Source organism: Sinocyclocheilus grahami, unplaced genomic scaffold (assembly GCF_001515645.1).
Source record: "Sinocyclocheilus grahami isolate Dianchi unplaced genomic scaffold, SAMN03320097.WGS_v1.1 scaffold1070.1, whole genome shotgun sequence".
Classification (NCBI taxonomy): Eukaryota; Metazoa; Chordata; class Actinopteri; order Cypriniformes; family Cyprinidae; genus Sinocyclocheilus; species Sinocyclocheilus grahami.
In genome coordinates, this window is record NW_015506249.1 from 492,403 (window position 1) to 519,866 (window position 27,464).

Below are 27,464 nucleotides of genomic sequence, written 5' to 3' on the forward strand. Positions count from 1 at the left end.
CTCACCTATTATCATCCCTGTTTTGATTTCAGCAAATCAATTCGAGCGAACGCACACAACCTGATTAATATTCATGAATCCAGTAGCTCATAAATCCTTGTTTTATATTGTTCTTATTAGTAGAATTCATATCATTATTATCTTATCAGTATTTTTCTTAGTTTTTTCTCATTTTTTTTAAAGAAACACTGAATGACCAAAAAAGCACCACCAGTCCAGTTAAAATGACTTAATATGCATTCAAACATGGTTATCAAGTTTTAATTCTAATTACTAAAGTTCTATCATTAAATAATACTTGATTATCATATTATAATGCTTGACTGACTGATGTTAAGAATGTACTTTCAGATATTTAAAAAACTGTGCCATTTACAAACATATACAGTGGGGCAAAAAAGTATTTAGTCAGCCACCAATTGTGCAAGTTCTCCCACTTAAAAAGATGAGAGAGGCCTGTAATTTTCATCATAGGTATACTCCAAGGTGTCCGTAGAGGGTTGTTTATACAACATAAACATAATATTATAACTTATATATGACAAAAAGACGCAAATGCACTAGTGAACTCGAACTAAGTTATGCATTAGTCAGATGTATTACTCATGGATGCGCTCTTGTCTCTTCCCATAAAAACTTTTTTATTACGGTAATGTTCTCTTTATAATGTTATGTAAATGACATTCCCAATCATAGTTATTAATGTTGTGCATTGCTGTTCAAGCTGCGTGTGCTGAAGCTGAACAGCTGAATGAACACCGGTAAACTGAAGTGCTGCCAGCTTAACTCAAGGAAACGCATCACATATTCAGATATAATCAGATATTTACACAACATAAATATAATATTATTACTTATATGTACAAAAAGATGCTAATGCACAAGTGAACTCGAACTAAGTTAAACGTGCTAATCAGAATGTGTAACTTCTGTTGTGGATGCGCTCTTGGCTCTTCCCGCAACAACGTGCTGAAACACGGAAATCAAACCGAAAGAATTCATAACGTTTTATTATAATAGTGTTCTCATTATAATATTATATACAGTGGTGTGAAAAAGTGTTGGCCCCCTTCATGATTTCTTATTTTTTTTTTACAGTAGCTAATGATCTCATTATAATATGACAGACTTGCCCTGCACATGGTGCAGTTCACTGTATTTTCCTTTTTGAAGTGATTCCCATAATATTTCAAGCAATTAAAAACCATCATGCTGAACAGTGCGCATCTGAAGTGTCTCTGCAGGAAATAATGTATTACCGTATTGGCCCGAATATAAGACGACCCCCCTTTTTCCAGATGTACCTTTTGGAAAAAGGCTTTTTAAAAGCCAAATCTTGTTTTTTCTCAGTAAAACACATTTTGTCTTCAATTATTTTCATATTGCATATTTTTCCTATTTTAATTTTTGTTTTTAAAGTATGGTAAAAACTGGTAAAATGTACCAACAATCATATTAAAAAAATATACACTTAAAAAAAAAAAAAAAACAGGTAGCCCATCTGAATTAGGACATTTAGGCTATCCATCTAATAGTAGCCTACCAAAATCTTATTAACAGTAGAAGTTAAATCTTACTGTAGTCTTCAAATCTGGGTACTGTCTTACGTTTTAAAATCACAAAGGGAGTTTGGTCCCATCAGGCTAACGTGACCGTCACGACTCGTGCAGCTGTAAGCTTTTATTTTTCTTTTGTTTTTACTCGCGATCTTTACAACACGCATTACATTACGTATTTCATGGCACTCTCGTTGTATGCGTATTTGGCACTACCTATTGTTGTGGGCGTATTATTGACATGTCAAAGTCTAGGCCCTGAATATAAGACGACCGCGTTTTTTCAGATGTATTTCCAAGAAAAAAAACATCGTCTTATAATCGGGTCAATACAGTATTTATCGGCTCCAAGATATCGGCCAAATTCCCTTATCGGTTCGATAACGATAACAGAAAAATTTACATTTATCGTCCGATACCGATATGGTGGCCGATATATCGTGCATCCCTATTTGGTACCTAATTTTCATTTAAATTTAATTTTTAGGCTCCAAACTAAAAAGGTTATTTGACAATAAAGAGTTATCATTTTCACTTTACACATTGTGAAAGAATGAAAAAGTAGTGGCCCATTTTAGATGTACTTGTTAACTCCAGGTGTATTTTATGGCATTTTATTGAGCAAACCTTGATTTTTCTCCACAGTCAGAGGAAAAATCAGAGGGATCTTTTGGCGGCTCTACAGAAGGTCGTGGTTCCCATTTACTGCACCAGTTTCCTGGCTGTAGAGGAAGACAAGCAGCAGAAAATCACCCGCGTAAGATCATCCATCCCCATTTCTTCCTATTTGCAGCTTCACTATGGTGTCAATTTGACTTGTAGCAGGAAAAACGAGTCGTTGCTCTTCATGTTTTCAGCTACTGCTGCTCTGGGAGAAGAACAGCTACTTTGACGACGTCACCATTCAGCAGCTTCAGAGTCCGGCTCTGGGCCTCGGACAGTATCAGGTGCAGCTCGTGCTGTCAGTGTTTGTTTTCTGGTCAAATCTGGAGGATGTGTTTCTCATCCTGTCTCTGTTGTGTCTGGTCCAGGCATCGCTCATCACGGAGTACGCGCCGGTGGTGCAGCCCGTCCAGATGGCCTTCCAGCAGCAGATCCAGGTGCTGAAGACGCAGCACGAGGAGTTTGTGAACAATCTGAAGCAGCAGCAGACGGTGGCGGTAGCAGCAGCCGCGGTCACCGTCGGTCAGCTGACGCCTGCAGACGCCGACGTGAAGACTCAAGCGCCCTTGACCTCTCAGCCTGGTAAAAAATACATTAAATAATGTATATTTTAAATAATATTTTTATTTATAATTTAATATTTTTTTGTGTTTTTAAAATATTATATATATTTTTTTAGATTAAATGGATATTAAATATGTTTTAGTTGTAGTAATTTTAGTACTTTATCTTAAACTAAATGAAAATGAGATGTGTTTCCTTTGGAAACTATCTGAATAAGATTTAGGTCAACCTTTTTCATATATAGACAAAGTTGCTTATGAAACACACTGCTGTTCAAAAGTTTGGAGTCAGAAAGAAATGTATGCTTTTATTCATCAAGGATGCATTAAATGAATCAAAAGTCACAGTAAAGACATTTCTAATGTTACAAAAGATTTCGGTTTCAAATAAAAGCTGTTCTTTTGAACGTTCTGTTCATCAAAGAATCCTGAAAAACAATGGGTCACTGTTTCCACTAAAATATTGTGCAGCACAACTGTTTTCAACATTGATAATAATCAGAATATTTTTTGAGCAGCAAATCAGCATATTAGAATGATTTCTGAAGGATCATGTGACACTGAAGACTGGATTAATGATGCTGAAAATTCAGTGTTAAGTTACAGCAATAAATTATGCGTGTACAGTATATTCACATAGAACGCTATTTTAAATGGTAATAATATTTCATAATTTTACTGTGTTTTTGATCAAATAAATGCAGCCTTGGTGAGCAGAAGAGACGTCTTAAAAAAAAAATGTAAATCAGTTTTTAAATTGTTTTTGTTCTCCAGTTTGCTCTGATGATTATCATTGCTTTATGATTTCTTGGATTGAAATCATACTTTTTTGAGTTAAGAACTTTATCAATCCTTGTAAGGCAATTTACAGTGCTGCTTCACATAAATAGACAAAACACATTGTCTTTTTGACTCAATTTGATGTAATTCTTGCTAATTTGTGATTATGATATCATTCTTGACCTTTTTTTTTTCTTAATAATGTCATCAGTAGATCTAAAGCCTCCTCCATTGGCCGGTCCTTCTGCCGGCGATTACGAAGCCGCTCAGAACCGACCCTCAGACTCGAACCCAGCAGCGTCGTCTGACATTCCCTCCTCTAAACCCGGCTGGTTCGATCCGCAGCACAACATGCCGGCATGGAACCCGCAACAACCCGTGAGTCAAAAACACTTTAAAACCTTACAGATCTTACGTTATTTGCAGCTGTGTTTTAAAAATAACTCACTAACTGATTATACACTGAACAAAATTATAAACGCAACACTTGTTTTTGCCCCCATTTTTCATGAGCTGAACTCAAAGATCTAAGACTTTTTCTATGAACACAAAAGGCCTATTTCTCTCAAATATTGTTCACAAATCTGTCTAAATCTGTGTTAGTGAGCACTTCTCCTTTGCCGAGATAATCCATCCACCTCACAGGTGTGGCATATCAAGATGCTGATTAGACAGCATGATTATTGCACAGGTGTGCCTTAGGCTGGCCACAATAAAAGGCCACTCTAAATGTCAGAATATGTTCATTCTAAAAAAAAAAAAAAAGCCTGCTGCTTTTATTCATTTTGTAAGATTATATTTACATTTTTACGATTTAATCATTAATTTAATCAACTTATGAACCCCCTGCAGTTCCTTCACAAACCTACTGACATTATTATGATACTTTGTTGTTGACAAATATATTTTCTTTCTCTTGGTATTTTTAAATCAATTTATAAAACGGATAGTTCCGGTCCTTGATTCTGATTGGTTAAGGCGTGTTCGAAGCTGTTGTAAATTACACTACAAATCATGATCGCTAATACGGTGTTTCTCACGTTATCTAACTGCAAATATAGTGCATATATCTAAACTGCCTATATCTAAAACTAAACATTAACTTCATAAAATACAACTACTGGCCAGGTTTCCTAGAGGTAAACTAATGTGTTAAAATGCCAAAAACTGCTGTAATTTTCTCAACTTTCTGGCTTCACGTCGTGCCTAACAACGCCCCTTAGCTGTTATAAATTCACTGTAAACCACGGCTTCTTCGGGCTTATTGCTTTAATAAAACAAGATTAACATATTCAAATTAATCTGATGAATGAATTAGGTCAGAAATAAAAGTAATCTAGAAGCAAAAGTAACCTAAAAGTAGTGTAATAGATTTTTTTAAAATTTGAAATCAGTAATAGATTACAATTTATTTTCCCAAAAAAAACATTAAAATGCTCAATCAGATTAGCGTTACTATTTTAATGATTATATTTCACTCACTCGATGGCAGTAAATTGTTCATAATTGATCTTTCATTCATTTTTTTTTTTTAATTCGTTCTAAAAAGAACATACTCTATCTCTCCCACTCTCTCTTTCTCACAGACGCACATAGAGTTTGCACACACGTTAACATACGTGCTAATGTTGTTAGCGCTACTCTGGCGATTTTATCAGTAACATAGTTTAAGAACTTAAAAATTACATGACTTCTCACAAACGAGGTAGAAATATAACTTAAATATTCACTGTTATAGACATTGCTGCCGAACACTTGCGAGATGCCCAGACTCACAGAGGTAGTCTCTCTCTCTCGCTCTCTCTCTCTCTCTCTCTAACTTAGTTATTAGCTGCATTGGTCTGCTATCAACGGCTCAAGCCTTCGTTGCTAGGTTTAAAATTGGCAATGGAGGCATTGGATGAGATGCGGAAGAAATTAATCCTACTTACAATAGCGTTTTAAGTAGAAAAGCCGGACGAATGCCTTGAAATATATCATCCGATCGATGTCTTGAGGTGTGGTAACCATAGTATAAGCGGAATAATTGACGACGGGCCATTGAATTATTAGAAAATAATGCACCTCGGGTGTGCATTATTTTCTAAGAATTCGACGGCCCATCGTCAATTATTCCTTACTTAACCAATTCAAATCAAAGTGATTAACAAATTAGGTCAGAAGGAAAAGTAATCTAAAAGTAGTGTAATAGATTTTTACTAATTAGAAATTTCGTAATGTAGTTTGAAATCAGTAATGGATTACAATTATTTTCCAAAAACATAACAAAAACTTTCAATCAATTTTTCTGCCTCCAGCCGCCATTCGAGCCGTCTCATGTCCCGCCCCCCTGCCCGCCCTGGAATAGCCACGAGGGCATGTGGAACGAGCAGCGGGACCCCAACTGGAGCGGCCCTCGGGACGGGGGCCCCGCAGGTCCCTGGAGCAGCCAGAACGAGCCGCCGCCCTCCTGGAGCGGTCAGTTCGACCAGCCGCCATGGAGCAGCCAGCCGGAGCAGCCGCCGCCGCCGTGGGGTCAGAGGGAGCCTCCCTTCCGCATGCAGCGTCCGCCGCATTTCCGCGGGCCCTTCCCTCCCCATCAGCAGCCGCCGCCATTCAACCAGCCGCCACCGCCACCTCACAATTTCGGACGTTTCCCGCCGCGTTTCATGCAGGACGAGTTTCCTCCGCGGCATCACTTCGAACGGCCGCCGTATCCGCAGCACCGATTCGACTACCCACAGGGAGACTTCCCAGGAGGTGAGACCTCGGCTTTTCTATTCGGAATACTACTAGAGTTAAAAATGACTCTGATTTCACTTTACACAAGTCCTTGTTTGATATAAAATTTTTTCTTATTTCTTCAGATTTCCACTTTTCCATCCTGAATTGCGTAAATACGAGGTTTTATGTTTGAAAGCAAAAAAATTGATACTAAAAATACTAATACTAAAATTAAAATAAAATACTTAAAAACTAAGAAGTACAAAAACAACAAAATTAGTCAGACCTAAACTAAATTTTAATAAAATATGAAATTATATAATATAAAAACCAAAATATTAATATAAATGATATAAATACTTTAAAATAATATAAATTGATAATATTAATGTGAAATACTATATAAATAGTATTCTATCGGGTTGTCAAAAGTACAGACCGCGATACCAGTCGGTACTGTAATTTTGACGTGAATTTTGACTGGTATTGCAGTCGGTACTTTTGACAACACTACTGATACTTAAAAAATAAAAAATAAAGATGTGACAAAAAATGCTAATTTTTAGTTTGCAGTAGTTATTTATTTTGCAGTATTATTGTAATGGAAATATATTTCTTTATTGATGTTTAATTTTTATGACTTAAATAATAAAATACTGTTTTGAATATTAATAACAGTAATTATTATTGTTCTGTAGTCTTAAAATTCTAGAATTAATTCAAACAAATCACCTATTTTCCAAATTAAAAACAAAACAAATACAGACATATTTCAAAAAATATTTTAATATTTAAAGTAAATTTTTTTTTTTTTTTTCAAAATAAGGAACAATTAGACACATATTGCAGTATAATAATTGAATAGGTAACAAACAGTTGTTGTTTTGCTCCAAAAAGCCTGCCTAAATTAGGCAATTTCTTTCTGATTTTGCATGTTTTATTTTTGTTAAAAATTCAGATTTTGTGTAAGACAGTTTTTAATAGTCAGACATAATATATTGTTCTTCTCATCAGATTATTTTTTTTTTTTTCAAAATAAGGAACAATTAGACACATATTGCAGTATAATAATTGAATAGGTAACAAACAGTTGTTGTTGTTTTGCTCCAAAAAGCCTGCCTAAATTAGGCAATTTCTTTCTGATTTTGCATGTTTTATTTTTGTTAAAAATTCAGATTTTGTGTAAGACAGTTTTTAATAGTCAGACATAATATATTGTTCTTCTCATCAGAGATCGTTCCGCCTCCTCATCACCACCCAAACCAGAGGATACCTCCTCCCGGGATATCTGATCCTCCTCCGTGGGCCGGGAACCAGCATCCTGAATTCGGGCCACCGCCCCAAGGCTTTAACGGTCAGGCGCCCCACATGCGGCGGCAGACCCCATCTCACGTCAGTCAGGACGACCCCAGTCTGGTGCCCAATGTGCCCTACTTCGACCTTCCCGCAGGACTCATGGCGCCGCTCGTAAAGGTCATTTTACATTAAAAATGAACAGAAACAGAAAGTAGATGCTTGTTTTTGTCAGTCTCGTCTTAAATGTGAGATTAAACTTTCTCTTTAACAATAGCTTGAAGATCATGATTATAAGCCTCTGGACCCCAAAGACATCCGTTTGCCCCCCCCGATGCCTCCCAGTGACCGTCTGCTGGCTGCAGTGGAGGCGTTTTACAGCCCGCCGTCCCACGACAGACCCAGAAACAGGTGAACACCAATGTGACTGCTCGTTTTGTTGTTTTTTTTTATTTAATACTTCAGTTGTAATGACTAAAATGTATTATTTTTCTAGTGAGGGTTGGGAACAGAATGGTCTGTACGAGTTCTTCCGGGCCAAAATGAGAGCGAGGCGGAAAAAGGATCAGGACAAACGCAACAGGTGCGGAAGAAATGAACTGTTTTAATGTATTCTAACAAAAACTAAAACCTTTTCATTAGTTTAAATAAAATGTAAATATTAGATGAAAAAGCGAAAACTAATTTACAATTATAAATTAGAGATGCACCGATCGATCGGCCAGGGATCGGAATCGGCTGATTTTCGGAAGACTACAGAAATTAAAATAATCAAATGTAAAATAACACTGGATGTAGTAGTATTGTAGTGGTATGTAGTGTAGTTTTCTTACCTGAATAAAAACTTACTTAACCTGAAAAACTTAGTTTCATAGCTCTCTTTATTCTATTGCATTTATTTGTGCTGTTGTTTGCCATTTTTTTATTCGTTCTTATTTTATTAATGACTTTTTACTTGTGTTTTTTTATGAAAGTAATGTTGATTTTTGTTTGTATATGCTGTCAATTATAGTTCTTAGAAAGAAAATCGGAATCGGCAAAAATCGGTATCGGCAGATCACACTAACAAAAAATCGGAATCAGCCAAGAAAATTGCAATCGGTGCATCTCGGTTACAAATGTTGCCTTTGCAACTCACTTAAGTTGAAATGCTGAATTTGTTAAGACTAAAACTGAAATAAAAATAAATATTTATAAAAATAAAAAAATTACTATAATGACAAACAAGGAAAAAAACAAGAGCAAATAAAAATTAAATAAAAATAAAAATAAATGAAAGCTGAAAATGAAAACTAATACAAAATATTAGTGAATACTATAATAGTATACAAAAAAAACTAAAACTGAAATAAAAATAAATATTAAAACCTAATTTAAAAAAAACAGCAACAAAACAAACAGTGAATCTAAAAATTTAAATGAAAGCTGAAAATATAAAAAGACCTAATCACAATACTATAATAGTATACTAAAATTGCCAAAGCTAAAACTAAAATAAAAATATACTAAATATGGCTAAAACTTCAACATTATACTGAAATCTGAAAATAAAAAAAATCTAAATATTAATACCATAATAGTATACTAAAACTAAAGCTGAAATAAAATAAAAACTAAATATATATATACAACAATAAATGATTAATAAACAAGCTTATAAAAACAACAAAAAATATCAAAACTAAAATTTAAACAAAAAATTTGGAAAATAAAATCTAACTTAAAACATTAATAAATACTATAATGGTATACTAAAATGACTAAAACTGAAATAAAAACTAAATATAAAAAGCCTAATAAAAATGACAAAATACAATATTAGTAAAACTTAGACTAAAATTAAAATGAACATATAAAACTAGGACATAATATTAATAAATACTATTATAGTATACTTGTAATACTAAAATAACACTTGAATTCAGATGTGACCAAAAAAAAGTCATTCCCATTGTTTCCTCAGTAACATTTCACGTGATGATTTTTTGGCAGCACCCGAGGGAATCCTTCACGCAGTCGGTCACGCAGTCGAGGACGATCAACGTCACGCTCCAGCTCCAGGTCTTCCAAATCCTCTCGCTCCAGATCCCGATCCAGATCCCGCTCTCGTTCTCGCTCCTACTCCAGATCTCGCTCCAGGTATCTAAAAAAAAATCTAAAATAATCTGTGAATATTTAAACCATTTTTTCCAGCCACACGAAGTTGTTGAACACATTTTTCACTTTCTCCCGTAGGAGCAGGAGTCACTCCAGATCCAGGTCCCGAAGTCACTCCCGCTCCAGATCTCGCTCCAGATCACGATCTCCAGACAAGCGTTGTGACGCTGCAAAATCACGCAGTCCGACACCACCGTAAGTCGAGCTACCTTGTTACCCAAATCCAGTTCGGATTTGAAAAGCAGAATTTTGCTTTGTAATCTGTATCTGTACAGATAGTTATTACTATCAGGATTTCATGATAATTTTACATAATTTTTATGTTTATGCTCAATTAAAAAAATACAATTAAATTAATCAATTTATTGAGTTTAATTATTTACCTATGTTTTTCATTGTCTTTAATTATTTGTAAAATGAATAATGAAAAACTATTAATACAAAAAGTGATATTGCGACTTTATTTAGTGAAATTTAAAATAAAAATATTGAAATAAAATATCATTAAAAATTATGTAGCAAATTACCTAAATTCTTTTTACTCATTAGGGGCTCCTAAATTTAAATCTAATCCCATCCTACGAAATCACATTACAAAATCTATTGTTGTATTTTTTGTCACAAAATCTCTCCACATTTATTTTGACCTTTAGAAGTTGGATGGTGAAAAAAGTATCCCATTCAGATTGCAGTGTCTGTGCTTTTTTTCCACCACATTTATTTGACCTTTATAAGTCAAATTTTGTGACTAAAGCTAAATTTCTTGTTGCATTGAATGTAAAAAATTATAAACAATTACAATTGGTGGTATCACAAAATTGATCCAATCCAAATTGCGATTTAGCATGATGTTGACATGAAATACGGCCTCTCTGCAGCTCCACATCTGGTTTAGGTTCAGGCCCTGCTGCGTTACCAGCCGACCTCAAGCTGGGCGAAGAAAACAAGGGCCATCAGATGCTCATGAAGATGGGTAAGTGATCTAGAACATGTTTGACGAAGACTGATTGTCTCCATTGTTTGATGAACTGATGTCTCCATTGATCCAGCACTAATTCTATTCCTGCTCATCCTGCAGGCTGGAGTGGATCAGGAGGTCTTGGTGCTAAAGAACAGGGCATTCAAGACCCCATCAAAGGAGGAGACATCCGGGACAAGTGGGACCAGTACAAAGGAGTGGGAGTCCCGCTGGATGACCCGTACGTGAACTACAGGCGAAACAAAAGCTACAATTTTGTTGCAAGGATGAAAGCACGAGAAAAAGGTATTCATGTTTTTAAAATAGAGACCTTAATGTTAGCAAAAGCCTGTTTGCCAAGTCAATCATCACTAATATTGATGCTAATACTTAGGGTTAGGGGTTTATTCAAACTATTAACCCCAAGTATTGAACTTACTATTAATTATAACCAAGTATGAATGTTTTATCTTTGTTCATCCTCAGTAATCAGAGACCCCCAGGAGCCCTCCAGCACAGAGTGATCACCCATCACACGTGGTCTGTTTTTTTTTTGTTTTTTGTTTTTTACTGTAGATGTCAAAGCTGTTTTCACATTCGTTTGGACATTTTATCTTGCCCTTGGTTCCTTTTTGTAGTAAAATGCATAAAAGCATCATATTGTAACTGAGGTGTCAGTGTCATTGCAAGCGCTTCCTTTGATTATTCTGAGACTCTGTACAAGCAAAATAAAGATATTTTAAAAAGTATCCCATTCAGATTGCAGTGTCTGTGCTTTTTTTTCCACCACATTTATTTGACCTTTATAAGTCAAATTTTGTGACTAAAGCTAAATTTCTTGTTGCATTGAATGTAAAAAATTATAAACAATTACAATTGGTGGTATCACAAAATTGATCCAATCCAAATTGCGATTTAGCATGATGTTGACATGAAATACGGCCTCTCTGCAGCTCCACATCTGGTTTAGGTTCAGGCCCTGCTGCGTTACCAGCCGACCTCAAGCTGGGCGAAGAAAACAAGGGCCATCAGATGCTCATGAAGATGGGTAAGTGATCTAGAACATGTTTGACGAAGACTGATTGTCTCCATTGTTTGATGAACTGATGTCTCCATTGATCCAGCACTAATTCTATTCCTGCTCATCCTGCAGGCTGGAGTGGATCAGGAGGTCTTGGTGCTAAAGAACAGGGCATTCAAGACCCCATCAAAGGAGGAGACATCCGGGACAAGTGGGACCAGTACAAAGGAGTGGGAGTCCCGCTGGATGACCCGTACGTGAACTACAGGCGAAACAAAAGCTACAATTTTGTTGCAAGGATGAAAGCACGAGAAAAAGGTATTCATGTTTTTAAAATAGAGACCTTAATGTTAGCAAAAGCCTGTTTGCCAAGTCAATCATCACTAATATTGATGCTAATACTTAGGGTTAGGGGTTTATTCAAACTATTAACCCCAAGTATTGAACTTACTATTAATTATAACCAAGTATGAATGTTTTATCTTTGTTCATCCTCAGTAATCAGAGACCCCCAGGAGCCCTCCAGCACAGAGTGATCACCCATCACACGTGGTCTGTTTTTTTTTTGTTTTTTGTTTTTTACTGTAGATGTCAAAGCTGTTTTCACATTCGTTTGGACATTTTATCTTGCCCTTGGTTCCTTTTTGTAGTAAAATGCATAAAAGCATCATATTGTAACTGAGGTGTCAGTGTCATTGCAAGCGCTTCCTTTGATTATTCTGAGACTCTGTACAAGCAAAATAAAGATATTTTAAAAAGGGCGCAGTGTTTAGACAAACATTTCATTTATGCATGAATGATTGAAGTGAAACAGTGAACCGATACTGAAAAATGCTGGTTTATTTAGGCACGTTATTACATGAACAATGATTGAAAAGTTTTGGCTGTTTATAATCTATGGATGATGCATCCAAAACTCGTCTTAGTCTCTAATTTCCTGTAGAACTACTTCTAAAGCGTTTTCGATACTCAGTTTGGGTGGCCTGTGAGCGTGAATAAACTAGAACAAAAAAAAATCCTGTTAGCAAACACTTAAGATATTATGAAAGGAATATATAAATAAAAATGATACAAACTTGATACAATTGTTCTACGTCTAACCCTCACAGTCTCATTTTGTTACTCATTGAATTTTTACCTCTTTAGTATCCTCTAGTGTGGTGTATTTGTAATCAGCAGGTCCCAGTGACTCAATCAATGATGTGTAGTGACGTCTGGTGGAGTCGATGAATGCTCTAGTGAGGGCCAACTACTGCTGCAACATGTCATTGAGTGCAAAAACAGCAGGACTGTATGCCGTCAAACCTGTTAACATGGAAAATTAGCTGGTTCAACTAGTAAAATAATTTTCTCAATGACTGAAATGTTCTGATTCTTTGTAATAACCTCTTAAGATGTATGTTTTCTAGGTTCAGGGTCATTCAGACGTAAAGCGTGTAGTTCATACTGTATACTCACTCTCAATGGCTTCAGCGCTGACTTTGTGACTGGCTATTGGGGTGGGGTCCATGTACGTCATACCCACCGACGGACCAAAAATGCCTGAAAAAAATTATATCACAAAAACATAAATGAGTGGATCTCACAAAACCATCTTTCCAGGTTTTTTGCATTACGGTAATGGAAATTTGGAGCAAAATGCTTAAATTTCATGACATTTGTGTCAATACATATCAAAAAATGTATTATAGATGAAAAGGACTTCAATGTGTTCTTGATCCAAATACATTTTTCACAGAAAAAGAACGAAAGTGGTCCTAAACCATAACCCTGAGGGACACTCCAAAGAAATAGAGTTGGAAATATGACCTAGACGTGTTCTTGATTGTTTTTGTGAGATTCACCCAAATACCTTTCTTTCAGAAAAAGAGTGAAAGTGGTCCTAAACTATAACCCTGAGTTACGCCCCAAAGAAATGGAGTCAGAAATATGACCAAGACATGTTCTTGACAGGTTTTGAGAGATTCACCCACATACATTTCTCTCAGAACAAGAACAAGGTGGTCTTGAAATATAACCCTGAGGTACGCCTCAAAGAAATGTAGTCTTGCTGGACCGAAGTATCAGATCATGTAAACCTACCAGAAGACCATATGTAAGTTAGTCCATCTGTCTGAGTCTGTACCGCAACCTCCTTTATACGACGGTCAGGACTGGGGCCATGTGTGACTTGCATTGAACGAGCTAGACCTCGACGAAGTGTCTTGAGTGGTGTCTGGATGACGATGATTGTGATAAAGTATGGTCATCGTCGTCATCGTCCTGGGATTTGTGTGTGCTGTGCTGGGCCTCGCTGATCAGTGAGGCATCTTTGTTTTTATCTGTGAGACGTTCAGAGATCTCACTGGCGCTCTGTGGCAACTCAGATGGGATCTCGCTCTCAAAATCGTTCTCGTAGGCAGCCGAGGCGTCTTCCGGTGTGGGTGGTGAAGCAACATTTGAGATGTTGTTGGATGACTTCTTGTTTCTATCTTCTGTTCTGGTTTGTGTTTCTTTCTGAGTACAAACAATGTTTTTCAATAAAAAAATACGTAAATTATGTTCAGAAATGACATTTTAACACACCTTTTCTTGTGAGATTTTTGCTGCTTCAAAAGGTATAGGGGCGAGATCATCCAGTGGCATTACGTTCAGTTTGAAATCTGGGAAATCACCAAGAGAGAAAAATGTATTTAAAACACTTAGGTGAACAATTCTACTTAACAATAGTTAAGAATGGTTTCAGATTATTGCAAAATTTGGAATCCACTGGTGTTTTACCATCTGATGCTGCACTCCTCTCGCTCAGAGTATCATCAGGATCAAGTGTCGCAGCAACAGGAAAAAGATTGTCCAAAGACTGGTATCTCACTGATCCATTTCAGAGGACACTGAATGTTCAGTAAACCGGACCATATGTGACTCAGGCCTGCTGGGGGGAGGGGAAAGACTTTGATGGTTGAAAACTTTGTGTCTTTCAGGATTTGGTGAAGGTACGGTGGACTTTTTACTGCTCTTTTATAACTGTAAGAAAAAAAGTAAAACGGGTTTAGAATGACAATAAGGTGAGTAAACCATGGTCAACCAACTCTTTTAACTGTTCTAATACCTTTTTAACTGGTTGAGGACTCTTCTGCCTCACTGCATTTTGCAAAGAACATTCTGTTAAGCTAAAAGAATCTCCTAGAAGTCTTTGCATGTCCTTTTCATCACTGTCTAAACTGTCTCTCCTTTCTTTGTTCATTCAGACCAGATGTTCTCTTAGGAACCTGCTCTTGAGGTGCCGACATGGTCCCTCTTTAGAAAGAGGCTCCCTGTCATGCTCAGATCTGCTGGACTGAACAGATAAATGTCTCTTGTGGTTCGGAGAGGTATGTATGTATACTGGGGCCGTTGTTTTTGCTTTTCTGGTTTCTGATGTTGTTCTCGATGAGTGCTAGTCTACTCAAAGCTACGCTTTGTGAACTGCGTTGAGGTATGAACTTAAATTAATCTGTTCCAGCAGGACATCCTGTAGGAGCAGATGACAGTCTATCACCAGTGGCATCTTTGGAAGTCTTGAGAAATCGGCTCCCGCCACCCATGCTGAAACCCTCCAATGTTGTCGTTTTCACAGGGTCCTGGTTTTCACTCGCTGATGGTGAAAAGATGTCATTCTGGTCCTGGAATTGCATCTGCTTAGACGGTGACATGTATTTTCCAGGACTTTCCTAGGTAAAGAGGAGTTATTGTCATTTAATAAGAGAATGGTGTTAGAAACCATTATTTATTTATTTTTTAATCTACTAAATTAGCATATCCTATTATAATCCTAACCTTTGTTACAATAACATTAAACAGCATAAAAATACTTATTTTTTTGTAAAAAGTTTAGAAAGGCCACATTACCTTCAACAGTAGACTAGAACAATGACTAAATATAATGCTAAATAGCTGATTAGCTTATTTTTTTATATAATGTTTTGTTTGATCATTCAGTTTACACTATGGTACAACAAAACTACAACACAATAATTAAGAAAAACAAAAAGTCAAGGAAAAAATAAAATACCGAAAAGTAAAGTTATTACAAAGAATTATGCGATGAATCATGCGCAATTACACCAGAAACGTCTATTTAAAAAAAAAAAGTAAACATCGTTCCTTTTGATTTAATGTCGAATGTAAAGCAATCGTGTAACACACACTAACCACATCTCTTTTGTCCCTTGCTATCCCATTGTTTGTGATTCTCTGTCCAGAGAGCTGATCCTTCGCCCGGTTCAGAACTGAACTCCTTGGTCCTCCACGACTCCACATCTTGACTGGTTAGTAAACATTACTTATTTTTTAAACTGGACACAGTTAGCTTTTTCACATGTATAAAATAAACACAAAATGTCATCAGAGTCGGCGCCAATAGCCTCGTGGTTAGTGCGTCGCCACGCTCGCGGCGACCCGAGTTCGAATCCCGTCTCGAGGTCCTTTGCCGATCCCGCTCCCCTCTCTCCTCCCAGTGCTTTCCTGTCATCTCTCTACTGTCGTATCTCATTAAAAAGGCATAAAAATAATAATACAAAAAAAAATGTCATCAGAAAGCCTCGTCTTAACAGAAAGTAGTCTGTATGTTTACAACAGAATTTTTCGAGGTTTCGCCGATGAGAACGCGAAGATCGAGCATATTCACCATGACAACGTCGCGAGGAAGTGGTTTCACTTCCTTGACTCGATTGTTTTTATTTTATATTTTAAACCATACACAGTAATTTTTGCAGCGATTTAAATGAGTTTTATAACGAATCATCCGCAAACCTTCCTTTAAATCTAGCAAATGAGACATGGGAAAAACTCAAATTCAAATTTTACTCGTGTTTGTATATGAAATCTTTATGAAAAAATATACAAAATGAATTAAAGATTTAGATGAAATCAGCTCTGTTTGATGTCATCAGAAAGCCTCGTCTTAACAGAAAGTAGTCTGTATTTACATGTTTACAACAGAATTTTTCGAGGTTTCGCCGATGAGAACGCGAAGATCGAGCATATTCACCATGACAACGTCGCGAGGAAGTGGTTTCACTTCCTTGACTCGATTGTTTTTATTTTATATTTTAAACCATACACAGTAATTTTTGCAGCGATTTAAATGAGTTTTATAACGAATCATCCGCAAACCTTCCTTTAAATCTAGCAAATGAGACATGGGAAAAACTCAAATTCAAATTTTACTCGTGTTTGTATATGAAATCTTTATGAAAAAATATACAAAATGAATTAAAGATTTAGATGAAATCAGCTCTGTTTGTGAGTGAGATTGAACCCTGCAATGGTTAGCCTGTTTTATCAGTACAGAAATCTTTACATTTGGTTTGATCTGTCGGCTTCTACTGGATGTTTGTGGTCGCTGAGTGTGTCAGTAGCTTGGGGGTGAAGTTTTATATTTTTTCCTTGCCATTTCCTCTCTTGCTAATATGAACTCACAAACTTCTTTTCCACACAAAACATCTTTACACTGAAATACAGCCAATCCATCAACAGTTAAATAATAGCCAAAGGTCAAATAGGACTCACATCAATGAGTCCTAATCTAATTTAATATAAAAGCAATATGTCACTTTAATCATAATATCTTTTTCACGACTTCCTGTAATAAAGGAAACCGTGATGAGTTCAGAGTTTTCAGACATTTTAAGCATTGCTACCGTGGGTTTTTCAGTGAACCGATGAAGAAAATTCGCAAATTAGTTTTGTTCTGTTTGTGTTTGTGGCGTCTGGATGGTGAGTTTGAAATGTGTTTTTATGGCTTCAGTTGTTTCTGTTCTGGTACCATGTAATAAATTACTGGTTAAATTAGTCAGAGAGGATTGACATTAACAGTTATTCTCATATAGAAATAACTGAACTTTCTGAGATCAAGTTTGGGTCTATAGTCAGTTATTAAGGATAATTAAATAAAATGGTTTCAGTTATAGTGAAAATCTCTTTAAATCTGTGAAAAACTCTGTTCTACAGGTGTGTTTGGTGTTAAAATGAAGTCGGTGTCAGTGATGGAGGGAGATTCGATCACTCTAAACTCTGGCCATACTCAGTTAATGGGTGATGATGGGATTGTGTGGATGTTTGGAATTGAAAACGCTTTAATAGCTGAAATTAATGTAACGGCTGACATATTCACTGTATATGATGATGTTCTTGATGGGAGATTCAGAGACAGACTGAAGCTGGACGATCAGACTGGATCTCTGACCATCACAAGCACCAGACCTGATCACACTGGAAATTATAAACTACAGATCAACAGTGTGAGAGAGAGTTTCAATCTCACTATCAATGGTGAGTAAATATTTTCTCAACCTCATCTGTTTCACCTGCACTCTTAAGAAAAATGGTTCTAAACAGTACCAGAAAAGGGTTCTTCAGCTTGTATCAATAGCAGAACCCTTTTTGGTGCTAAATAGAACCCTTTTTATAGGGTTCCATAAAGAACCATGCTTTGAAAGTGCTATATAGAACCTTAAAGGTGCTATAAATAACCTTTTTAATGATAATATTATTTGAATAAATTATTTACTATTGTTGTTTTACCTCCTGCCTGGTCTTATAATATCGTGTAGTGTCTATTAAGGTTTTCATAAAAACAACAACAACAGCATGTTGTCACTTAGGTATTTTTTAAATTTTTATTAAATTATGTGAAATTGTAGCAAAAATAACAGTGATCTAACAACCGTTATTAGCAGAATACATTAATGAATGACAATTAACACTAAACATAAATAAATACTTGAAGTAAAACAAAAATAGAAACAGAAACTAGTGTAATGAAGACCAAGTTCAAGTGAAATACTGTATTTTCACAATCCTCTGTGATGCCTGTAAGTCCGTCATTATGTGTATTTGCTGTGATTGAGTGGCCATTCCTCTCTGCAGATGACGAGGTTGTAGGATGTGACAGCATCTGAAATTCACAATTGAGTTTGGAGTTACAATTTGCCTCCTTTATGTAATAATAAAAAAAGAAAATAAATAAATCTAACAATATGGACCATAAATTCAAAATCTTTGCTACTTACTTAGTGGAGATGGCGAAAGAGGTATCCTTAAATGAAAAGAGCTGGTCACACTTACATGTGCTCTTAAACTAAAAAGAGAAAAAGACACGATGGGTAGGAAACCAGTTACAGTTTAAAAGTTAAAAATGATAGACATTTTAAGAAAGAAATCATTTACCTGTTTGAGAGTGTGTTGACAGTCTGTGTATCAGGATGGCTGAGCTCCAAAAAAGCAGTAATGAGCCATCTGTTTTAATTCATTTATTTTTTGAAGCCTCTGTTGGGGATTTACGTTAAAGGGGTGGTTCATTGCGATTTCACTTTTTTTAACGTTAGTTAGTGTGTAATGTTGCTGTTTGAGCATAAACAATATCTTAAAAGTTACGAAGCTGGAAGTTCAATGCAAAACGGAGATATGGTCTTTTAAAATTCTGGCAGTTTAATGCCTACAAAAACGGCTGGTAGGGACTACAACGAGTTACTTCCTGGGTTCGTGACATCACAAACCCAGATAAACCCCGCCCTCGGGAACATGCAGCAAAGGGGGCGAGGCCTTGCTGCACTGCTATAGAGAAGAGGAAACTAGAGGTGCGTGTAAAAATCTATTCGTATATGAATCGCGATTCTGTCTTCTAACGATTCTAATGCAGTGGTGTAGTCTAGTTTTTTGTAGAAGGTTTAAATTCCCTAGCCTGACTTTCTGTCCACAAGGCTGGCCAGGAGTTCTCATCTCTCTCATCATCTGAAACTAGGAGATATAAACATTGCATTCCATTTAACTGCTGCACACAGACACACACATACACAGTATCTGTGTTATCTCTCCTATTCTCCCACATTCACTGATCCACCACACTAACGGAACTTAAGTTATTAGCTAGTTATGTTGGCTTGAGAAAGCCAACATACTGTTATAGTATTTATACTTCTTATTCTTCTGAGACCAAGAATTTTCAACTGTACTGTATATCCTCCCAGGGCTTTAATGCTACAGGCACCAAACTTGTCAGAGACCTTGGACCTGATCTGTAGTTTGTTTCTATATCTTTTCTAACTGATGATACTTACAGTTTTCGTATAAATAATTATCAAAAATCAAAGGTTTCCCATAGATTTGCATTGGCTGAGTAAAATGTCCTCTCTAGAGGACAACTGCAGTCCACTAGAGGGAGCCACAGGATAATAAATCTTTCAACACCCCTCATTTACTTTCATTTTCAGTTAGTTAAATTTACAGATAATTGCATACTTTTCCTTTATGCTGCCAAGCAAAGCTAACATATTTGATCATGACCAGGTCAGGTAGTGACTGATAGAGGCATGAGGCCAGTGTGAAAGACGCTCGGGACAGTTGACTGATCTGTCACTGCTGTTTCCATCCACCTATTTTTATGTGCATTTTGGAATATCGCATAATAAACGCTGGATGGAAATGCCAAGATGTGCATAAATTCTACAAATACGCATAAAAAAACTTAAGCGCACAATTGAGTTGGATAATTATTTTTTTTATCCGATAAGAAAAACGATGGAAACACATTTACCAAATAAATTCCACCATGCGCATCAAAAAAACTCATGACTTTGCACGATGGGACAGAATAACTTGACTAACCAGTGGACCGATCTCGTTGCACTGCATCTGAAATTTTGTTTAGGTCGTTCTGAAATGCCTGAGCAAAGTCTCTCATCAAAGTACTATTTCTGTATAACTGCTTCCCAGAACTGTAACACGACAGCGTTCCCAAACATGCAAGCATCCACTTCCAAAAGCAATGACAGCATTTATTGTGTTTCGTCTGCTCTCTCTGAGGCAAGTAATTCATCATGTATAAAAATTATTATATTAACTCTTTCCCCGCCAGCATTTAAAAAAAAAAGTTGCCAGCCACCGCCAGCGATTTTAATGATTTTTACTAAAATTCGATGGCCTCCAGTATATTTTGCTGTATGTATATTTGAATATGCAATACACCAAAATAAAGATCAGAGCCTCTACGTTTAAACAAAAAAAAAATCTGTTTTATTCAAGCTTAAAGCATTCTTTTTTTTTATCAACTTGAATATCGGACGGTTTCTTAAAAATGCAACATTTTAAGCAAAAAGGTGAGAATCAAATTTTTATCAAAACTACATCTGGATAATATTCAGTACGATTATCAAAGCATAAATCCAGCAAATCGCTTCCATCAACACCTCCAAAGCTTGCACAGACATATACCACTTCCTGGATCAACATTTTACTCCGTAACATTATGCAGTTTTCATTTATATGCTGTCTATTGCTAATGATCGCATTATTTTTCATATGCATCTGTTTACATAAGAGATCGCTCGTTTCTCCGTCCTTGTTCACGTGTGTTTTTGTTCGGGAGGTTTTGTACTCGTTCAGAAGATGCGTAATAGCGCCCCCCGGGTGTGTAACAGTGAAAGCACGGAAAGCCGTAAAATGTCGTCTTTGGCGGGGAAGCGTTTTCTTCTAAAAGACGAGATAACTCGTCAATGGTGGGGAACGAGTTAAGTGGCTTCTTCTACTTTTCTTAATGATATTTAGTGCCAGTTTATCAGGAAGTGATGTTTTTGTTCTCTTTGACTCGTTGGATGGAAACGGTGCTTTATTCGCAAATGTTTTATGCGATATTCCAGTTTTGCGCATGAGTTAAATTCGAATCTTTGGATGGAAACATAGTTATTGCTCCGATGGGGCCACTGGTGCGTCCTCACGAAACTTTATCATTTGCATGGTTTTTTTTAAGCCTTGCCAATTAAAACGTTCAAACGATTCGTGTCATCTGCTGCAGCTGAAGCATGCTTCAGGGAAATCCTTGACCTTTCCTAGTGGGTATATGGCATATACCTGCGTATCACGTAGACTACACCACTGTTCTAATGGATTCACAAGTTTCAAAATCAATGTTCTAAAGCAGCAGTTCTTAATACTGTTCCTCGCGTCCCCCTGCTCTGCATCTCTCTCTCTCTCATATTCAGCTCAGCTCCAACAATGAACTGTTCCAATTATACACTTATTTTCACATAGCTATGAGAAGCGTTAAACATGTTCATGCGTGCAGTTGCTGTACTGTATTAAAGCTTTAATCAGGATAAAACCGTATATTAAAAGCTAACATAAGCAGTAGCATTTACAAATAACAGCGTATCTAAAAGTATGAGCCAACAACAAACAAAAAAACATAGGCCTTCCATTAAAAGCTGTGCTTGCACAGCTAGTGTGTCCATAAAGTGGACACACTAATCATTTATTAATTATTAATGCGCACACGGAAGTTTTTTTTTCTCAGTTAAAAGTATTTTATTTTTGATGCACTAAACTACTTAAACAACATTACTGAGCATAACTGCACATAGAAAGTGGCTTATACAAGTAAACTCACATTAATCAATTCAGAAACACAATAAAGTATTCCATCAAATTATAACTAAGCACCAAAAAATATACATATTTATATTTGATCTAATTTAAGTTGAGTAAATAATTAAACCAATGACTGAAAGCACAGTTACAGAACATTATCATATTAATAAGCAAACAGTAATTATTTTTTGATATCATGATAAAGCCCACTGTAACTTCAGTATTTGTTCATCAACACTAGCAGTGACATTACCTGCGCGCGAACGGTTATTTATTTGTATGGTAACGAATTAATTCAACTAGCAAAGCGATTACACATATAAAGACTTGAACAATATACTCTGCAGTATCACCTCACAGTTAGCTGACCCTTAAAATTAATAAACACTATGTGAGATTATAATTTCGCTTCAGAGCACGTTGGAACAATCCTAAAAACGTGACTTTATATCGGATGCTCGCTAGCGCCATCAACAGGCTTTGGTGACACACAGGTAACTACAGACACACCGGCTTTGGTGATGTGATCCTTTTTTATTTCGAAAATGTAACCTTGCTTTAAAAAAATTAATTAATTAAATAAATCAATCACAAATTTGCACACCAGAAAGTATCAGAAATTGTATAACAACATACAATTTACATGAATTTTTACAGATTTCTAATGTTGTTTCTACATATTATTATAATATGTAATATATCATGTATTTATATAATGTCACATTTAGTTTTGTGTTTGTTTGCTTATTCTTATTCATATTGTTGCATTCTGTTGTATTTTGTTCCTTTCTCCTTTTGTCTATTATAGTCCTACAGTATAGAGTAGTAGAGTTTTAGTATTTGGTTGTCTTCGTTTTTTACGTGAATGGTTTGTTGTCCTACATTTCCCCGAGTTCAGTAATCTTCTTAATAAAAATAGTAGGTACTGCTGCATCTGAATCCTGCTTCCCATTTTTAGCTACTAATAAAAAATAATTGTCATTGCATATAATGCATTTTTATTATATTCTTTCAGGATCACATCACCAAAGCCGGTGTGTCTGTAGTTGACTGTGTGTCACCAAAGCCTGTAGATGGCGCTAGCGAGCATCCGATGTAAAGTCACGTTTTCAAAGAAGTCATCACGCTGTTAGGATTGTTCCAACGTGCTCTGAAGTGTGCTCTCACATTGTGTTTATTAATTTTACTGCTCAGCTAACTGTGAGGTGACACTGCAGAATATATTTTTTAAGTGTTTATATGTGTAATCGACTTGCTAGTTTAATTAATTTGTTACCATACAAATAAATAACCGCTCCCGCGGACGGTTCGCTCGCGCGCAGGTAATGTTACTGCTAGTGTGGATGAACAAATACTGAAGTTACAGTGGGGTTTATCATGATATCAAAAAGTAATTACTGATTGCTTATTAATATGATAATGTTCTATAACAGTGCTTTCAGTCATTGATTCAATTATTTTCTCAAAACCGTTAAATTAGATAAAATAAAAATATTTAGGTGCCTTTATTGATTTTGCATTTATCAAATATTTTTGTTTTTTTATTTATATTTTTTTTAAAGGTCTTTTTTGAAAATCTGAAGAGTACCTGCCCGAAGGGCTACCAGGAATTTTGAAATTTTGCAAGCTCTGCACTTTACATTAAGGTTCACTTTTAGATGTTATTAACATTTATAACTCATTAATAAATGGTTCACAAATGTTCACGTTTAATTTGTTGCGTCTTCCAAAATGTGTAATAAACGGGCTTTAATCCTGGTGTCCTCTACAGTGGACATGTATGAAATCGATGTCCTGTGGTAAAATTTAAACCATCATTTTTTTCTTTAAGATAGCTCAAGCTTTAGCCTCCTGCTCACAAAAACTCCTGCAACTAACATATAATTCTGTTTTCTGCACTCTATACCCTACATAGGACAAGTTTGTATATGTACTGCCATGTTTGTGCCATTTATTTGATCAGTTTATTTTTGTTCAACATTAAATATTTAACGAGTCCACATCAGTTGCCTGCTACATTAAAAGGTGTCTCCAATACCTTAAAAAAGACCATGCTGTTTGTTCCATCTTTTTTTTTTCTTGTAAATCCTTTATGGTTTTGTAAACCAGCTTTATGGTTTTGTAAAGAGTTTTCAGATATACAGGCACTTCAAGTTCATGGTATATGTACTGAATCCCTTCTCCGCTCTTCCCAGGCATTGCTGTTGATTTAACTGGGTTATGCTGTTTAAGAATAAAGCAGAAAGTTTTGATCAAAGTCCCTTTGTGTCCACAGTGCATTGTGTGCAAAAGCTTGAACTTTCATGTTCATATTCATGTCATTTCACAATTATGCCATCATTAATAACACACTGTTTATCAGTATCCCAAAGGACCAAGTCACCACTTTAGTTGAGGGGCCACACACATGATGAAGACATGAGAAGCTAATGCTTAGTTAACGATGACTACTGTATTTGGATGTCAACAGAATTCACATACTGTGCTCTGATTGGCCAGTGTTGGGGTCTGTCCATTTACCTGCAGGCTACTATGATGAAGATATGAACATGCTTGATAACTCATATCATATTTAATGAATTAATCACATTAATTGATACACTGTTCTAGCCTGTATGCGTGCATGAGGTATTGTGGATTTTTGTATATTCCTTTAGTAATTCAAGTAGTCTTACATGCACAAAATAATGCTTTTTTTGTACCATAAGCATAGCTTTATCCACAATGGATAGTAAAGACCTTGTTTTTTTGTGAACAAAGAAAACATCATGATCATGCGTAATAAATCATAAATCATGATGATGTACCCACCTTACTTAATGTCTTAATTAAGGTGTTGTTCATCCATGAAGTCATGAATTAAAGACTTTGAACTCATGTTAGGTCCTGATAATTCGTGAGATATTAATGCATGAAATAATGCATAATTCACACATTAATTTATGCATGAATTCATGTACCCTTACCGTAAAGTGTTACCAAGGGTTCTTCAGGATCACAAAACCGTAGCATGGGTAAATTTGTAGCAATAGCCAAAATCACTAGGATATTAAGTAAAGATTATGTTCCATGAATATATTTGGTAAATTTCATACCTTACATGTATTAAAACGTACTTTTTTATTAGTAATATGCATGGCTAAGGACTTCATTTGGACAACTTTAAAAGTGATTTTCTCAATATTTTGATTGTTTTGCACCCTCAGATTCCAGATTTTCAAATAGTTGTATATCAGCCAAATATTGTCCTAACAAACCATACATCAATGGAAAGCTTATGTATTCAGCGTTCAGATGATGCATAAATCTCAATTTCGAAAAATTGACCATTTTGACTGGTTTTGTGCTCCAGGGTCTCATATTCATTGTGAAAGTTAAATGTCAAACTATTTACTTTTGTGAAAACGACATTGAAGTTATTTAAAAGTCTTAATTTGTGACAAACCCTGTTTCTGATTGTTCTCTTTCTGTTTGGTGTTACAGTACTGAAGTCAGTGTCAGTGAAGGAGGGAGATTCAGTCACTCTAAACTCTGGTCGTACTGAAATGATGGATGATGATGTGATTCAGTGGAGGTTTGCAAATGAAAACTCTTTAATCGCTGAAATCAATAAACGGGCTGACAGCATGACTGTATATGATGATGTTCTTGGTGGGAGATTCAGAGACAGACTGAAGCTGAACAATCAAACTGGATCTCTGACCATCACAAACATCAGACCTGAACATTCTGGATTTTATCAACTACAGGTCAACAGTGTCAAAGAGCTTTTTATTCTCATTGTCAGTAGTGAGTTAAATTTCACCTGTTTTATATTTTATCCACACACCATTTGGCTTCTGTTGTGTCCATCATGTTATGATGTTACTCATTTCAAATGTAAATTTCAAATGATTTGCTTTAGTAAAACATCTGAAAGTTATTTAATAGTCTTAACGTGTAACAAACCACATTTCTGTTTGTTCTCTGTGTGTTTGGTGATACAGATGAAATATCAGTGCTGGAGGGAGATTCAGTCACTCTAAACTCTGGTCGTACTGAAATAATGAGTGGTGATGAGATTCAGTGGCTGATTGAAACTGAAAACTCTCCAGATGGAAAACTCATTGTAAACGCGGACAGCATGACTGTATATGATGCTGTTCTTGATGGGAGATTCAGAGACAGACTGAAGCTGGACAAACAGACTGGATCTCTGACCATCACAAACACCACAACTGAACATGCTGGAGAATATGGACTAATTATAAACGATATGTTCAAGTCATTCAATGTTACCATCTACGGTGAGTTACGGAATCAGTTTCTCCTGTTTTATGTATTATTGTTTGTAGATCTCTCTACATCAGATTATCTTCAATGATCCTCAATTGTCTTTACTTCTCATGTTTTCAGCTCGTCTGCCTGTTCCTGTCATCAGCAGAGACTGTTCTTCATCATCATCATCTTCATCATCATATTGTTCATTGCTGTGTTCAGTGGTGAATGTGAGTCATGTGACTCTCTCCTGGTACAAAGGAAACAGTTTATTGTCCAGCATCAGTGTGTCTGATCTCAGCATCAGTCTCTCTCTACCTCTGGAGGTGGAATATCAGGATAAAAACAGCTACAGCTGTGTGCTCAACAATCCCATCAGCAACCAGACTCAACATCTGGACATCAGTCAACTCTGTCACACATGTGCAGGTACAGCAGCTGATATTAGTTGATGTTGGCGCTGATATTAATGTTTATTGACTGAGCTGATCTCAGTTTGATGTTTTTATTCCTCAGACTCTGTCCACTGTTGTGGTTCTACTGAAGCTGTGATCCGATTGGTCCTCTCTGCTCTGGTGGGCGTGGCTACTGTCATTCTTCTGGTTTATGACATCAGATCCAGAAGAGCCGATAAAGATCAAGCACACATTCACACACCACAAACCTAAATGATGCCGTTTTTCATATAACTATTTCAATCATTTATTTGTAATGGCTTTATATATTAATCTGCTGGTATTGATGTTCATTTATAGGCAGCTCATTTACATCCTAGAAGTGAATTGAAGAACAAACAGCAACACATTCTCACAATACTGCTCAAATGATCAGATGTGAGTGTTTGCCATGATAAATACGGATGACTGCCAAATATCACTTTGCTCGCACTAGACTGGCATAACATATTTTTAAACAATCTATTTGTTTGGGGCTTTAAGCATGCTTAAAAGATCTTGTCTGGTGCTCCTCTACTGGCTGAACATAAACGCATGGAAACAAGCCGTCTGCATTTTTTATTTTTTTTTCAAATCCACCTTGAAATGCTTTATTGTTTATATTTTCCTCAGAAAACGAACAGCTCTCACTCACTTTAGAAAACATAAAGATACATTGAGTCTGTTAAAAGTTTT

The 27,464-nt window shown here is 36.0% G+C and overlaps 2 protein-coding genes and 1 pseudogene across 2 annotated transcripts in view; 2 read left to right on the forward strand and 1 right to left on the reverse strand.

The window, feature by feature from the left end:
• LOC107566355 (calcium homeostasis endoplasmic reticulum protein) overlaps positions 1–11,414 on the forward strand; it is a 24,011-nt gene extending 12,597 nt beyond the window's left edge. The window contains exons 7-19 of the mRNA XM_016251785.1: positions 2,202–2,313; positions 2,414–2,503; positions 2,588–2,801; positions 3,774–3,940; positions 5,860–6,301; positions 7,497–7,738; positions 7,836–7,969; positions 8,055–8,141; positions 9,551–9,697; positions 9,794–9,910; positions 10,594–10,688; positions 10,794–10,979; positions 11,160–11,414. Of these exons, the coding sequence (XP_016107271.1) occupies positions 2,202–2,313; positions 2,414–2,503; positions 2,588–2,801; positions 3,774–3,940; positions 5,860–6,301; positions 7,497–7,738; positions 7,836–7,969; positions 8,055–8,141; positions 9,551–9,697; positions 9,794–9,910; positions 10,594–10,688; positions 10,794–10,979; positions 11,160–11,197 (2,071 nt within the window). The 3' untranslated portion in view covers positions 11,198–11,414. The remainder of the gene's footprint in view (positions 1–2,201; positions 2,314–2,413; positions 2,504–2,587; positions 2,802–3,773; positions 3,941–5,859; positions 6,302–7,496; positions 7,739–7,835; positions 7,970–8,054; positions 8,142–9,550; positions 9,698–9,793; positions 9,911–10,593; positions 10,689–10,793; positions 10,980–11,159) is intronic.
• The window catches only part of LOC107566357 (uncharacterized protein C19orf44-like), a 33,410-nt pseudogene extending 17,438 nt beyond the window's left edge, over positions 1–15,972 (reverse strand).
• A 966-nt stretch (positions 15,973–16,938) lies between these two features.
• Positions 16,939–27,002, forward strand: LOC107566340 (SLAM family member 5-like). Its single transcript, XM_016251760.1, has 6 exons — positions 16,939–16,981; positions 17,665–17,954; positions 24,450–24,467; positions 26,342–26,363; positions 26,473–26,763; positions 26,851–27,002. The coding sequence occupies exons 1-6, from the start codon at positions 16,939–16,941 to the stop codon at positions 27,000–27,002; spliced, it is 816 nt and encodes a 271-aa protein (XP_016107246.1).
• The last annotated feature ends 462 nt before the right edge of the window (positions 27,003–27,464 follow it).

Excerpts from the sequence above, each read along its gene's own strand:
- LOC107566340 (XM_016251760.1), top strand. The coding sequence starts at position 16,939 with ATGAAATCAGCTCTGTTTGTGAGTGAGATTGAACCCTGCAATG. Across the intron at positions 16,982-17,664 it reads TGAGATTGAACCCTGCAATG|GTGTGTTTGGTGTTAAAATG; the intron begins GTTAGCCTGTTT and ends TCTGTTCTACAG. Across the intron at positions 26,764-26,850 it reads ACTCTGTCACACATGTGCAG|ACTCTGTCCACTGTTGTGGT; the intron begins GTACAGCAGCTG and ends TTTATTCCTCAG.